The 16,949-nt window shown below is 35.8% G+C and overlaps 1 protein-coding gene across 6 annotated transcripts in view; it reads right to left on the reverse strand.

Annotated features, from left to right (window-relative positions):
* Window positions 1–16,949, reverse strand: part of RABGAP1L (RAB GTPase activating protein 1 like) — a 770,330-nt gene that overhangs the window by 519,665 nt on the left and 233,716 nt on the right. For all 6 annotated transcript variants that reach the window (XM_047076973.1, XM_047076974.1, XM_047076971.1 and 3 more), the window contains one exon: window positions 16,287–16,437. In XM_047076973.1, the coding sequence (XP_046932929.1) occupies window positions 16,287–16,437 (151 nt within the window). The remainder of the gene's footprint in view (window positions 1–16,286; window positions 16,438–16,949) is intronic.

Genomic DNA, 16,949 nt, shown 5'->3' on the forward strand with positions numbered 1-16,949 from the left:
TTCTTTCTCAACTAAAATAAGCCAGAAATAAGTATAGGCATTCACTCAGGCAGTAATAATTTAAAAAGTATTTCAGAGGGGCACCTGGGTGGCCTCAGTCGGTTAAGTGTCTGACTTTGGCTCAGGTCATGATCTCATCGCTCATGAGTTCAAGCCCCACATCAGGCGTTGTGTTGACAGCTTACAGCCTGGAGCCTGCTTGGGATCCTGAGTCTCCCTCTCTCTCTCTCTCTCTCTCTCTCTCTCTCTCTCTCTCTGCCCGCACCCCCCCCCACTCTATCTCTGTCTCTCAAAAAAATAAACATCTGAAAAAAAAAGTATTTCAAAAACATTTTAGAGCTTAAGGCCTAAGACCTAGACCCTTGGTACTTAAATTGTATGCCATAGACCAGTAGAAGTATTGGCATTAACAGATGGGGTATTAGAAATGAGAATTGCAAGCCCAACCCAGACCCACTGAATCAGAATCTGCATTTTAACAAGATTCACAGGTGTTCTGAAGACACATTAAATTCTGAGGTCTGTCCTAGAAAATGTTTCTGACCTCAAAAAGTCAACAGTGAAATTGAAACTGAATGTAAACAAACCAAGAACAAATTATCAAGTATTGACTCTGCTTGGTGATTAAATCAAGACTTGCAGGAAGGTATGGAATTGGCACTTTAGACTGTATTCTAAGTTTATACTCTAATAGAATCAAAGTGACATAATGCTGGCATTTAGGTTTGCCCCAATATTTTTTACTGGACTAAGCCCTCCTTTAAAGACTCTTTGGGGTGCTCCTGAAGCAAGACTGGAATCCTTGGAGAACCCTTAAAACTACCAATATAAACATAGGTTTCTCTTGTGTTTCAAGGATGCTCCACTGCTATATGCATTCTTAGAGAATATCTCTATCTCCAGAATAAAAAAACAAAGTCATTATTTAATTTGTAACCATTCTCTCAAAGTATTAATATGCCACCAGAGGACACCTATATTAAAAAACTGTCAATGACTTAAGACACCACTGAATTTGGTACAAACTAGATAGAATTTAGAGAATCTTTCCTGTCGTATGGTAACAAAATCATTCTACATAGGGTTCCATTAACAGTATCAGTGGAATGAATGCCTGTAAGTATAATAAATGAAAAAAAGCTTGTATTTTTGTAACAGAAAACAGTCTCATTTATAGCTCATCAATCATGTATTATTGTCGAGCAAAAATTAAAAGCCTGATGGAAAATTAAGTTATCTTCATACCTACAAATGATGGAGGCTATTTTTGTTAAGACTGTCTGAATTTATTAACCATAATTATGACATACAGTCCAAAGAGAATAACCTCCTTATCATGTTAATTATTCTTCTCTTTTAAACACCTACTGTGTTGTCTGAGCAATAATTCAAGTAAAATGCCCCAGAAAAAAGCCACTTAGGCTCCCATGTTGGAGTCCAGTTGGCAGCTCTGAGCCTTCCCAATAGCCCCAACTCGCCTTTGTGTCCTCTTTTAGAGGCCTTGTACTCTATGTATAACTTCATTAACAGTGGGCTGAAAACAACCTTGGGTTGAGTGTTTTGTTTGGGGCTTACTTGGCCAGGGCCTTTTGAACAGTAGTGTCCCAATGAAGTACTGGATATTATTTTTGTAAGAATGAGCTTTAAAAAACAAAACAAAACAAAACCAACAACAGTCTTTGAGAAATTTCTAACTACTTTGTAACTGCATGACTTGACCTGGTGATAAAGCAGTAATTAAAAGTTTCCCTCAAAAAAAAAAAAAAAAAAGTTTACCTCCACGCCCCCAGAAAACACAGTTTCAGTGGAAATAATATCAACTACCTTACTAATCTAAATATCATCTGTTACCTATGAAAAGTAAATGATTCAAGCATCTATTCTGGATCAGTTCCACATCATTTTGGAGTGATGTACAGCTTTTATCCACTGTCACATGTGTACCAAGGAGAGTCGGTACTGACACTGGTGAGCAACCCAGACAAAACACAAGTTCTATGGATGTGCTAACGTACCTCAGCACTGGAAAGGCTACCTCTGGAAAGCCAGCAATTTGCCTCTTAGTTTTCAGTCTCTGGAGGTACTATTTATTCATGAAAACTTTGATAAACCTGCAGTTTTACCACAATATAAAGAAGAAATATTCTCTGCAACTTTATGCTCCAAGGAAGTTCGATGGAAAACACTAAAAAGAGAGTTAAAAATCATAGATAAATTACAGGTAACTCTAGTTTCTATTTCCGGTTCTGACGTACCTCTTCCTTTTGACCTTGGGCTGAGTATTTATTTAAACTTTTAGATTTCTGCATTAACTGTAATACTATTATTACTATTCTGCATTAACTGTATTAACTACTATTAATACTATTCTGCATTAACTGTAATACTATTATTAACTGTAATCACTCTAATCCACAGGTAAATCAAAAAGATAAACTAATGTTTCTAAATCAATTCTCAAATTTAATGTATTAAATAAGCACATGACAATACTTCAAATAAGATGAACATCTGAGTAACTGAGTTATGCAAAGCATTAATGCAAATCCACATACCCAAAGTTCAAAGGAAAACTTTAATCAAAAGGAAGCCCAGAAATCTAAAACCTGAATGAAAGTTATGGCTCCTGTTTTAATACTCTTCTTGTTGCCAACAGTGTCTTGCTCCCATCAGATATAGCACATAACACAGGTTAGTAGCATTTCTGGGTTAACAACTTTTTCTTCTTCTTCTTTGTCTTCCTTTTTTTTTTTTTAACAAATGACAATTCAACAGAAATACATCTACCTTTAAAAAGCAATTATTCCCACAATCACAAGACTTATGTTGCCAGAGCGAAGCATGTCAGATAGTGTTGTGTCAGCAATCATCTGTACAAGATTTAGAATCTTGAGCTATACCTTATTTGAAATAACAGCAAAGAATAAAGTGATCCCCAAAGGACCACAATTCAAATCATCTGCATAAAAATAAAGAATCAGAATATAAAAATCAGAATCTACTGTGTGCCAGCAGGTAGGGGTGGAAGGGTGCAAAGGATACAAAAAAGAGTAAGTTACAATTCCAATTCTTACTGAGAGTAACTTTCTAATTCCTATCTTCCTAATGCGTCCAACTACTTGCCCATTTTAGAAACTAATAAACCTCTGAATATGTATTAAAACAAATATCAAAAGACAGGAAGTAAGTTGACAAGAGCAACATTAAGAACAATGATAAAAGTTCTTACCAGTAGTTCATAATCACTATTTGCTAAATTATGAAAAATCTTATATCCTGAATATAGTATCATCATACAAACACAAAAAAGCCTGGGAAACAAGACACAGAATACATATATAATGCACACTCTTGTGAAATTAAAATAGTCTCTCTTACATAGTAATTCTCTAAAAAGACTTCAGTTAAACCAAATGGTTAAGCTGACACAAATGCCAATATGAGTTAAATAAATCCACTAACAGTTGTCAGATATTTACATTGATTGTGATCTCACATGACATATATATATATGTTTCTTTATATTTATATATATATCTAGATACATACCCAAATGGTATCTACTAAGATTATTTCTAAGTAGCATGGTTTGTTCCAGAATTTTAAAAATATGGTAAGATTAAGGGGCACCTGGGTGGCTCAGTCAGTTGAGCGTCCGACTTGGGCACAGTTCCTGAGTTCTAGCCCCATGTTGGGTTTTGCATTGATAGCGCAAAGCCTGCTTTGGATTCTCTGTCTCCCTCTCTCTCTGCCCCTCCCCCACCTCAAAAATAAAGAAATATTAAAATTTTTTTTAAATGGTAAGATTACAAGTTTAAAAACCTTGCAGATCAACCAAAATATTTTAACTCCCCAAATTATCGCTATCATGTAAATTACATCTAAAAAGAAGTCCATTAAGCATCAAAGCTTACCACTACAGGGGCGCCTGGGTGGCGCAGTCGGTTAAGCGTCCAACTTCAGCCAGGTCACGATCTCGCGGTCCGTGAGTTCCAGCCCCGCGTCAGGCTCTGGGCTGATGGCTCAGAGCCTGGAGCCTGTTTCCGATTCTGTGTCTCCCTCTCTCTCTGCCCCTCCCCCGTTCATGCTCTGTCTCTCTCTGTCCCAAAAATAAATAAACGTTGAAAAAAAATTTTTTTTAAAAAATAAAATAAAATAAAAAAAGCTTACCACTACAAGATAAAGTCCACTAGAAATCTTTAAATCGCTCCTTTCAGCTAGGACATAAACAGTTAAAGAAAGTTGCTAGAAGCTGGATAGCAAATAGCTAAGTCTCCAATTTCTTTCTGTAAAATAGCCTGAGCAGGCAGCTGATGAGCAGTTTCCTTTTTAATTATAGTCGTTTCCTGATTAATTAGTCCCAGAGCACTTAATGCAAGACTACACTGTGCCACTGGGACAAACAATGACTCTCCTCACGGTACCATTAAGTATCATTTTTTTCCCAAGGATCAAACTCAATCTATTTTCTGTTCTAAAAGGGAAGGATCTGTTCATAATAAAAATAAGTTGGAAAAACCGTAGGTCAATACCTATAGATACATCACCAACCCCAGGGGGAAAAAGAGATTAACTCCTTCTACATAATTCCTCTAGGGAATCCCTTCAATCCTTAAATTCTTCTATAGTTTTTTACTCAGAAGAATCTTCATTTTAAATAGTATGCAATAAAGATCAATTTCCCTTTTGACTGCATGATCAGCTCCATAGGACTAAATGAGAAAGAAATTTTGTAAATACACCTAAATCATCACTGCACAGGTGTGACCTTTGAAACTCCTCAAAGCAAAGATCTGAAGTCCCTATGAAGTAAAGAAAGCTACAGTGACTGTGATTACATAATCTGTATGAAGAGATGGAACCTTACCTAGAGTATCTAAGTATCAAATAGACAGATGGGTAGAAAAATTAAGATAAGCTTTCTTTTTTTTAAAGATAAGTTTTTAATTAAAAATTGCCATCATACTTTTCAAACAAGAACTAAAGTTTTAGAGAGTTAAATGGAATTGCTTCTTTTCACATAATTTTTGCAGGTATCGAGGTAAAGGCTGCATAATGCTGTCTTCAGAAAATTAGTCATCTATTAAAAGATTAAGTAGTTTTAATAAACATGTCAAAGATCAGCTCTTAAAGGGTAGAAGTGATTCAATTATTCTGGCAGTAGTTAACAAGTAAAGTCCTCAACTATGCATACCCATAAATTTCCAACCTAGCAATAAAAAAGTTTTCAGCAATTTTTACCTAGTCTATGCATCATTCATTAGGAATAAAAAAGTTTGTATGTATAAAAGGAAAGCCTATTGTATTCTTAATAGAAGCATTACTGATAAAATTGTGAATCCTAGAAAAAGTAAAGATTTAATAGAGAAAAAAAAACAATCAAATGAGAATCATAATAAATTGTTCTGGTACAACTATTCTTTTTAAATTGCAGCATATTGAGTTAATTACAATATTTATTTTGAAACAGTCTATGGAATGAATATATTAATTAAATCAAAAGCCAGTTTATGGAATAAAGCTTTAAAGTCTGAAAAATTTTTGCACTGTCAATAATATCCCCAACATAGTATTCATCTAGTATCTTCTTGAGGAATCTCAAGAAATTTTACAAAGGAACTGAATTTTTCTAAGGCCTACAATAATCCTAAATTTTCTCAATGGTCCTTTGGCTTTTCCATTTATTTATTTTTTTCCTACTGATGAGAAAAGAAGTAGAAACTAGGATATGAGTTTGCAATAGGAGATGCACTGTATTTAATATTTTGGGGTCTCTGTGCATATTAAGAATTATATATCTATTCCATAAGCTCAAAAGAAATATTTATCTTATAATGAACAATTTGAATAAATTAAGAAGAAAACTTTTCAATGATTAGTCTTTCTTCTGGTCCTTAAGAGCTACTCATTAAATGTGATGAAAAGGGGTGCCTGGGTAGCTCAGTTGGTTAAGTGTCTGACTTCGGCTTAGGTCATTATCTCATGGTTCCTGAGTTCAAGTCCCATATTGGGTTCTCTGCTGTCAGCACGGAGACCACTTTGGATTCTTTGTCCCCAACCCCTCCCTCTCTGCCCCTCCCCTGCTTGTTTGTTCTCTCTCTCTAAAATAAATAAAACATTTTTTAAAATGTGATGGCAAAAGTGAGACTTCAATTAATCCACTCTGGTCTACAAGCTGAAGTGTTCTATTAAAAAAATAACATTCGGGGCGCCTGGGTGGCGCAGTCGGTTAAGCGTCCGACTTCAGCCAGGTCACGATCTCGCGGTCCGTGAGTTCGAGCCCCGCGTGGGGCTCTGGGCTGATGGCTCAGAGCCTGGAGCCTGTTTCCGATTCTGTGTCTCCCTCTCTCTCTGCCCCTCCCCCATTCATGCTCTCTCTCTCTGTCCCAAAAATAAATAAATGTTGAAAAAAAATTAAAAAAAAAATAACATTCATAACTTCTAATATATTCTTCGATTATAATGCCATAACCAATTAATCCCTCCTTTTTGTCTAATCATGGGGCACTGACCAAAGGGTTTACTTCATGTAGTCATTCAACAAATATTTATGTTAAAGGCTAGTGCCAGGCTCTGAGGATACAAAGTATATTTTGTTTGGAGAAACAAAATGACAGTTTATCTATGATGACACAGTCTCTTGTCAGTCTTAAAAATCAACTAAAAGCCATGCAACTAACATGCAGCCTAATCTGAGAAATTCACAGGGAAAATGAAACCCAGCAAATATAAAACAACAAATAATGAAAACCACTTTCACGGCTACATTATGGACAGTTAACAAGAGGCAGGTAATAGAGAATGGAAGATATGATGGAGAGACAAATATAAAGAGACACAAAAAGATAAAGAGAAGATAACTGAGAAAGATTCATGAAGTTATCAAACAAAATGGAACTGTTAACTGTTACCAAACTATGACAAGAAATGTGTAATATGGGGTCTGGGGGTGGATTTTTGGTACTTAGCTCATACCTGTTGTCTCACCCCCTTTTTTTTTTTTAACCTTGGCACTAATTAATGGTAAACAGAACCAAACAAATTTAAATGGAAAAGTAAATCAATGCAAAAGCCCTGGAGGAAAACTCATCATACCACATTACCCAATAAAATATAAATATAAAGTGAGTGCAAATAACGTTAATAAAGTTACTGTGCAAAAAATGTTGTTATGAAATTGGGATCCAAGAGTCATACTCTAACTTGAAAATTTGCATGATTTAGGAAAAATATCACTTTTTTCCTCTTATCCTTAATTCTAAAGCTATAAATACAGCTTTTATGCCACTAAATGATGCACGCTTAATAATAATTCAAAAGACTTCCCTCAAAACAATGTACTTCTCTAACTCTATGACATGAAATCACCTGTTCCTTAATTTACCTGAAAACTATTTACTGCGTTTAAAGGATAAACAAGCACACTATCTGTTACTAGAAATAGAACACTGGCACTTAAGTACATGAAAGAATAATTTTAAAATTTTTACAGAAACATGTCAGTGCTCAGATTCACATATAATTATAGTTTTGATACATGCCAATGTCAATATATATATCAAAGAAAATGAAAGACCTCAGAGATGAAAGAAAATTTGGTAAAAATTATGCTGTGAAAAACCAGTAATAAGCAAGGTATAATTATATAGTGAGAAACCATCACCCTTACTACACAAGAAAAGAGAAAACACATTTTCTTAAAGAACCTCTTTCAATAATTCTTGATTTCCTCTAATAAAGACTGCTGGTGTCTATGTGTTCAAGGCATTTACATTACAACACAGTGAATATTCTTTATTCTGCTTGCCCACCTTATTTTGGTTGGGTTAGTACATTTTAAAGAATTAAGAATTTTCTGGAGAAATGTTTGTAAATTTTAGAGCTATATCAGTAATGTACCATTCAGTATGAGAGTCTGTGGCTTTTACACATACCGATGGTACAGACCCATCTGGAATAACCCCATTCTATCAAAAAGCTCATTTCCTAAAACTAGACAAGGTGATGACAGAGAACAGAGCAGCCGTGTAATTAAGCAGTGCCCTGCCTCTCGATGAAATCTAGAGTTGTTATCTAACAGTACTGAATTTTTAAAAAAATAAACCATGTAAACAAAAAGCAAACAACTACCTGGCTAAATGATGTAAAGCATTTAATTTAGTTGTGAAATCTTCTCAAATAAAAAAATACATAAATGATAGCATAATTTGACTTTTCAATTAAATATTCTCTAAATGTTATTCAATCACAAGAAAAATACCAATTTAAATACTTTCTCGAGAATGCCCAGTAATTATAATTATAGAATGTTCCACTGAAATAGAGTAAAACATTTTCTTTACCTACATGTTTTATTAAAAGCCATCTGCTACAATAATACACTGGAGAACAGACAGAAGACAGGCTTCACTCTGAGCAGCACCAACAACCTGACAAGAATAAACAGAGTGAAGCCTTATCTGTCCATACAATAATGCTCAAGAAAGCAGAGAACTTGCAGAATCTTAAAACAGGTCAGTCTCACAGCTGTTTTTATTTATATTCCAAAAGAGAGTTTTGGCAGCAACTACCAAAGTAATATTTGCAACTACTGCCCTTTTGGCTCTCTGATAGAGGTTTAAGCACATGCTCTTCTTTGCAAGTTCATACTGTTTTATATTTAGCCAATAGGTAGTATTTTTTTAGTTCATGGATTCTAAAAATTAACATGCAATACCATCCTAGCACAGCACCTGGCACACAGTAAATACTCAAATATTTATTGAATAGACTCTATAATATTACTTATTAAAATTCTACTACTTCAACCCTAGGAAGCCAATTTAATATTCCCTTGTGATATCATTTTCAAATGACATATTTTCTGAAGTTTTTTACTTCACATATGTATTCTAACAAGAACAAACTTGTATTACATTTTTCTCATTTAACAAGAGGACAAGCATTGACCCATGAATAGTGGACGTAGCTGGCCAACTGGGGTAGGAGTGAGGAAAGAAAGGAGCATGCTGATTCCACTTGCAAAGGCTCCCTGTACAATCCAAGCTCAGTCACTAACTGGCGGCTGAATCACTACATAAGCCAGTCCTATACTGCATTCCCTTCTCCTATCCTGCTCAGGCACTGAATTCCCACCTCAGACATCATCTTCCTTGTGAAGTCTTCCCAGCTCACCCAAACAGAGCTGCAACTACCTCATCTGTATTCCACACACTTGATTAAGATACCTATTATAATCTGTATCATAATGTAAATGCAGTCTATCCGTGCACAGGCTTGGCTTTCCCTAGGCTGCACTCATGAAGGGTATGAACTCTTTTCACCTACGTAGCCCTAGAAATCATAGGAAGCCTGGCCCGTGAAAGATGCTCGATAAAGACTTGCCGAATGAATGGATTAATAAGTTGATGAAAGTAATACCTGACTTGCAGTAAATGAATTAATAAGTGAATGAGACTACTATCTGCCTTGTAGCCTTAACAGTCATCAGGAGTGGTTTTTAGAGAACATCATCTGACTTTATGATATACTTTACACATAATCACTAAAATAATAAATCATATAACCACTACAAGGTCAAGTTTTAGGATTCAAATATTCCATGATATTCACCAACCAGGGGGCTAAAAAAAAAAAAAAAACAGAAAAAAAATGTCTGACACTTTACATTTCTAAAAAGGTTCCTTCTCAATTCCATCAGCTGTTATTCACATTGTGCGCTCTTGTGAAAATTATGTGATCGGAAGCAGTCTAACATACATATTAAAGTAGAAGTATAGACTGACACCAATATCCATTATAACTGTTATCATGTTCACGATGTATTATCATATTGGTAAAAATAGTAGAAGCTAATCTCAAATACTTACTATGTGCCCAGCACTTTATCATCTTATTTAATTCGAGTCAGTACTACTATCTCTGCCTTATAAATGATTAAACTGAGGCTTAGAAAGTTGGGATAACTTTTCAAGATCATAAATTAATACATGGGAGGGGTGAAAGTCAAATTTAGCTGAATCTAGCACTAGAACTTAAATCCTGTAAAAAGAAAGTGTGTGTGTGTGTGTGTGTGTGTGTGTGTGTGTGTGTGTACGCATGTACACATACACACAGAGAGATACTTGTTAAAGAAAATATTCCTTTGGAAAAAACAAGAACTCAAATGGTAGGAAAATGGCTTATGATGATGTTATTTCTGAAAGCTTATCAAATTAAAAACTTGTTTTGATTTTAACAAAGTGTAAAGTATGAGTGTTACAAATCAGATCACTTCTACAAAAGAGCACAGAACTGTAATCCAACATTTGCTATGTTATACAAATGATAACCAGCACACTTGATGGATAAACTATACCACACGTGTCAGGTAATTACTGAAATCACAAATACAGTTCTGTAAAACAACATAAAATTCAAGTTGCCCTAAAACACACATAACCTCCTCATGTCAAAAGGTTGCTAATATGTGAAAATGTAATCACTACTCAGTGGCTCCTCAAACTAAATATTAAGATTTGATCCTCAGTTCACAAGTTCTAAATTCTGTTTGATCCTATAGGGTCACAATCCTTCTCACCTCAAAATTATGAAGAATGCTAATTTCATAGGAATCACATGAAATATCAACTATAAGCAATAAAGAACTTAAGACTTCAGAAATATGTGGTACGAGCCTGTCACTGATCTGTCAACAGTGGCAATGCCCTCAGCCCCTGGCAGAAATCATGCAGCAGCAATGGCTAAAGCCTCAGTTCACTTTAGGACAGACTGTGCAAAGACCTATCCTAAAAGGGTTGGTTGAAGTTAGGTGTTTCAGAACTTTTCTATTACTGGAGCACCTGGCTAGCTCATTGGTGTAGCATGGAACTCTTGATCTCAGGGTTGTGAGTTTGAGCCCCATGTCGGATGTGGAGACTACTTAAAATAAAATTTTTTTACTGGTTCTATCATTCCTTCCCTACATAATATTAGGTCCTTGGTAGGGTTTTTATAAAACAGCTATTTGTTCAAGCTGAACCATTTCATTAACTAACCTTGAAGTATTGCCATTTCCTTGATAAGACAGGAAGAATTAACTGGACCAAAAGAAGACACTACCAACTGCTGAACCACGACCAACAAATAGCAAATACTGGAGACACTTCTTACTGAAAATCCTCTGGGTATTCATTTTCTTTCTACTGAGTGGCTGGTAAGCTTACATGTATTCATCACCCAAGTACATACATATACTCTTGGCTATAAGCACTTGATGCCTAATGTCTACCTGTAAACATACAAAAAGGACAAAATTGTTTTTTAAGATATTGACATTCATCTTTTATTATCTTTGGCTAGAAGCAAGGAAGACAAGGGAACTGAAAATACCACTGTATTTCCTCCCATAGAAATGTTATAACTTGAGAGCTGGAATAAAGGGACATTATTGGAGCCACACATTTCTATACTGTTTATATGAAAATGTTGTTTTTGATAAATTGCACTGTCAACAATAGAATTAACATTAAAAATTTTATGTAGTTGAATAGACACTTCTCCAAGGAAGACATCCAGATGGCCAACTGACACATGAGAAAATACTCCACATCACTCACCATCAGGGAAATACAAATCAAAACCACAGTGAGATACCACCTGACACCTGTCAGAATGGCCAACATTAACAACTTAGGCAATGATAGATGTTGGCGAGGATGCAGAGAAAGAGGATCTCTTTAGCACTGCTGGTGGGAATGCAAACTGCTGCAGCCACTCTGGAAAACAGTAGGGAGGTTCCTCAAAAAACTGAAACTAGAACTACGCTACGACCCAGCAATGGCACTACTAGGCGGAATACAGGTGTGCTGTTTCGAAGGAAAACATGCACCCCCATGTTTACAGCAGCACTATCAACAATAGCCAAAGTATGGAAAGAGCCCAAATGTCCATTGATGGATGAATGGATAAAGAAGATGTGGTGTATACATATATATACAATGGAGTATTACCCGGAAATCAAAAAGAATGAAATCTTGCCATTTGCAACTACGTGGATGGAACTAGAGGGTATTATGCTAAGTGAAATTAGTCAGAGAAGGACAAAAATCATATGACTTCACTCATATGGGGACTTTAAGAGACAAAACAGATGAACATGAGGGAAGAGAAACAAAAATAATATAAAAACAGGGAGAGGGACAAAATGGAAGAGACTCATTAATATGGAGAACAAACTAAGGGTTGCTGGAGGGGTTGTGGGAGGGGGGATGGGCTAAATGGGTAAGGGGCATTAAGGAATCTACTCCTGAAATCATTGTTGCACTATATGCTAACTAATTTGGATGTAAATTTTAAAAAATAAAAAATAAAATAAAATAAAATTTTATGTAGTCATAAATGTATAAACTGAAGGTGGAAATATGTATTATATTATCTTAAATTATACAGTTAGTCAATCTCTAGTGGTAATTTTTAAACATTTGCCATCCTAAAATAAATTACTAAGCTTAATTTTTATAATAAATTATTCCACAGCATACCTCAACTACTGCCTCTATTAACAGCTATCTACAGCAGAGAAAGGTTAAGTGTCTATCCAATATCTATTTTCTCTTTTCTTCCTTATTAAGCCCATATTTTGGGAGGTGGAGGAGAGAAAAGCATTGCGACCACCTTAAAAAAAAAAAAAATTCCCAGCTTTCTAGGGAGATTGTAGCCATGTAACGGTACTTTGGCCAAAAAGATTAAGTGAAAACTGCTATTTAGGTTTAAGGGAAAGCTCTTTAAAAGGGCAATAGACTTGATCAGATTAGCCAACGAGAGGTCCAGCCTCAGTATAGGCTCATGGAAGATAACCTCTAAACCCCTAGAATTTCCCAAATGATAGGAGTGTCTTTTTTTAATTCACGGTGGGCCCCTCCAACAATCTGATAGTTTATGCTAAGGAGGCAACTTATGGTAGGCCCCTAGATGGTTTAGGTTAAAAAGAGGACTCAGCACTGGGAGCTAACCAAGCCAGAAAAACCAAACACGTGGTTAGAGGCGTTGAGTCAGGTGATATCAGCCCAACTTCAGGGAAGGGGAGAAGATAGAGCTAAAGAGCGAGTTCAGCTAGGTGGGTGATGATTAAATCAATCATGCCAATGTAACAAAACCCCATAAAAACTCTGGAGTCCAAAGCTTGGTAAGCTTCCTGGGTTAGTGATCTTCCAAGTACGTACTAGCACGCAGTGATGTGGGAAGGATGATAATGTGTCCCTGACGACAATGCAAGCTTCATATTTGGAACCCTCTCAGTACCAGATTCTGCCCTATGTATCTCGTCCCTCAGCTGGTTCTGGTTTGCATCATTTTGCTTTAAAAAAAAAAAAAAATCCTGCAACTGTAAGTATAACATTTTGCCATACCCTTAGGGGCATGACAACAAGGTGACAAGCATATGCCAAGTATATCCCAGTTTAGTCAGGGAAAGAGAGATTTAATGTAAGAACTTAGGTACTTAAGTACTGGAAAAGCTGGAAGACCAGAACACTGGGGACACTACTGCTAACTTTTAGGTTGGCCGGCACCACTACGGTCCAGAGAATCAGGGGGCTGCTGTTGCTTCTCAAGTTAAGAAACTGCAGGAAACAGGAACTATAGAACGAAGGCAGGTGATTCAGAATGGAACACCTAGAGGCAGGTGCCAAGTCCCACAACCAGCAAAGCCTGGGTATCTGTCTGCTACTGCCAGAAGCAGAAAGTAAATCACTGCCAGGTTCCAGAGTAAAAAAGAGTCTGAAAATACTTTATTCAATGAAAACATTTTTTTTTGTCATTCTGCCTCTTGATCTTAAACTTCTTCCTGCAAATTGTATATTCAAAATTACCATGGTGCTTCATATATGGTAAAGCTTTTTATCATATGTATGACAGACACTGCATTGTTGGGAGTTCATAAATAATATCACAGGAGACTTATTATTTATTTTGCTCCCAAAGTCTGAAATCCTAAAAGACATGAATTTTAAAACCTTCTTAGTAGAGAAAGGGATATGGCAGTAGCAGCTACTCTATAAGCAGCTATTAAAAGTATATAGTTTGTTTTTTAGATAAAAAAAGTGATCTGACACCCAGAGATATGGTCTCTGGGTATTTTTCCTCAGACACCTCCATTAATAAAAACTTTTCTGGGCATAAACTTCCAATACATGTATACTTATTTTGCTCATTTTTATTATGCACACAGTAGCACTTGTGCTAATATAGATCTACATAGAAATGTAGATAGGATATAAAATAAGGTAAAGAAAATGAAAAAGTTATGCTTCACAAAAATATTATTCAATATTAAACATGGGTCATTTTTTAAATGTTTTGTGTAATTTTTCTACTGAGATATACTTCACATAACATAAAATTCACCTTTTTAAAGTATACAATTCACAATGTTGTACAACCATCACCACTATCAAATTCCAGAACATTTCTATCACCCCCAAAAGCAACCTCATACCTGTTAGCACTCCCAATTCTTCTAACCCCCATCCCATAGCAATCATTAGTCTACTTCCTGCCTCTCTGCATTCGCCTATTCTGCACATTTCATGTAACAGAATCATATAATAGGAATTATTTGTTAACATACTTGTTTAGCAGTTTATGAAACAATAATTTGAAAACCTGCTTCAAAATCAGTTTTCTTGAGTCACAGTTTTAGTCGTTATCATATCTGAGAAAGACTTCTAGAGATCCAGAGACCCAAACAGAGGGCACCATTTTTTTTTCAGTCCCACCCAACAATCATATTGTTGAAATTTGGTTAGGAAATCACTCATTTTCTCAAATGAATTTTCTTATCAGTAAATCAGAAGGTGTTATATTTTTGTATTAACAGTCAGTCCCAAATTTTCTGCAACTGTTTGTACAAGTCTTAAACACATTTGGAATTTCTGAATCCAGGAAGAAGATGTTAAGAGTTTTATAATAACGCACACAGCTTTCAGTGCGACAAAATCACACAGTGATGTTTAAATCGCCAAATGTTTCAAAAGTCCTTCTCTATAACATGAACTTATTTACAGAGGTAGTTGCTTTGTCATCCATTATCCATTAATTCTTACTTGAAGGGACACATTAGTGGGGTTTTTGTTTTGTTTTGTTTTGTTTAGTATCTTGATATGTAACATTCTGTGATAGCAATCTCTTTAAACCACACATATACCCTGTGGGGGCTAAGTTAAAACTAGACAATCTTTAACTCCACATATTTGAGCACACGCAAATTGCAAGAGAACTCTAATATCATGAAAGTGCATGTATGAGTGTGAGCACCACTGTTATTCCTTCCCAAGGTGCACAAGCCCCTTCTTCCATCAGGTCACTCCTGACTCACATGGGACAAATGGCCACTGGACTTAGTCAAGTCTCAGTACTATGGCACAGAAAATACTAGTATAGCTGAATATCCTTTGTGTCGCAACTTAAAAAAATACAAACGGAACTTTAGACATCCCCCCCAACACACACACATCAATGGATCATCTCGCACATTCCACTGCAGAACACACTAATTATACACAATGATAAAGGTTTTTTTTTTATAATCTGAATTTAGCAGTGACTGAATATACTGGCACTCAGAAAATATCTGTGAAAGGGAGGGAGGCCCAAATGGAAGTAAGGGAAGAAGGAATTAGAGGGGCTAAAGAATCTGAAAAGTTGATAAATCCTGAGGAACGAAGACTTGGTTAGCAAAAAAATCTCATTTATGAATAGAGATTTTTAAATCTATGATTTAGAGTAGAGTAAGAAATTAGGAGATGAGACCTATGAGGAGATTCTAGGACTGAAGCTTATCTTTGTACATGCTCTACCATCAGTTTTTTGGACATAAGCACAGGAATTTACATTGGAACCAGGGACTCCTGACAGAACAGGGATCTGGGCAACTATCTACATCATTTAAGTATAAGATTACATAAGCACAGGAGGCCTTTTAATTTCATTTTAAGTTAATTTGATTTCAAAATTATACTCGAGTACAAGCATACTGTGTACAAATATAACTATATAAATCTCATATAATAAGAAAGGTTAATTGAAAACACTTGAAATATAAATATATTCCATTGCAACAAAAAAGTGAAAGCCACTATCCACTATCCACTATCCAACAAATGCTCAGAACAAAAGGCAGAACTATTCGCTGCACAACACTGATAGTTTTTAAAGAAGTTCAAAACATTTATGACTTATTGCACCTATGAAAACAATATTTATTTAATATGCTGTCCAGTGAGAAGAATATGAAAAAAGCTTCCTACCTTTGTGATAAGAAGTCGGTATCTATCCAGCATTGTCTGGTTGTCATGGCAGCCTGATAGTAACTGCCATACCTCTGCCCTCAATGCTTCAGGGACACCGCTCTTCACCAGAGTGGACAGCCCCTTTGGTCGGGCACCAAGGTTATTGTGCCTAAGAAAAGAGAACAAACCATTCATACTGTGTTTATTGCTGAACTGCTATTGTTACAGAAAGTATACTAATGAATTTATATAAAAATGGAAGCCTGGGTCAAGAGAAAAATTGGGGAGGGCATTAAATCATAACAGTAATGTCAGCTCAGTGATGTCTTAGACATTTTTTCCCGATCCACCTTCTTTATTGGTGAACCATGTTATTCTACCATCAAGAAAAGTTTTTACTTCCTTTCATTTACTTTTTAAAATCATCCTATGAACTTATTCAAAATAATGAATGTGTTACTTATATATTTCTGGGACACATTTCAAGGCGTAAAAAGAACCATGTGAATCTCCTGACATGAATGTAGGGCAAGTTGGCTAACAGCGTGGGTAGGACAGAGGATGGGGAAATGGGATGCCAAAAGTGGATCGCAGGCCTATCATGTCTTGTGGATACCCCTACATCCTGACCCAAAGTACTCCCTACATGAAAAACCTGGTCCTTTCCTACAAAACCCACAC

Source organism: Lynx rufus, unplaced genomic scaffold, assembly GCF_022079265.1.
Source record: "Lynx rufus isolate CCGP_SWC_20201006 ecotype Redwood Valley unplaced genomic scaffold, mLynRuf1.p SCAF_15, whole genome shotgun sequence".
Lineage (NCBI taxonomy): Eukaryota > Metazoa > Chordata > Mammalia > Carnivora > Felidae > Lynx > Lynx rufus.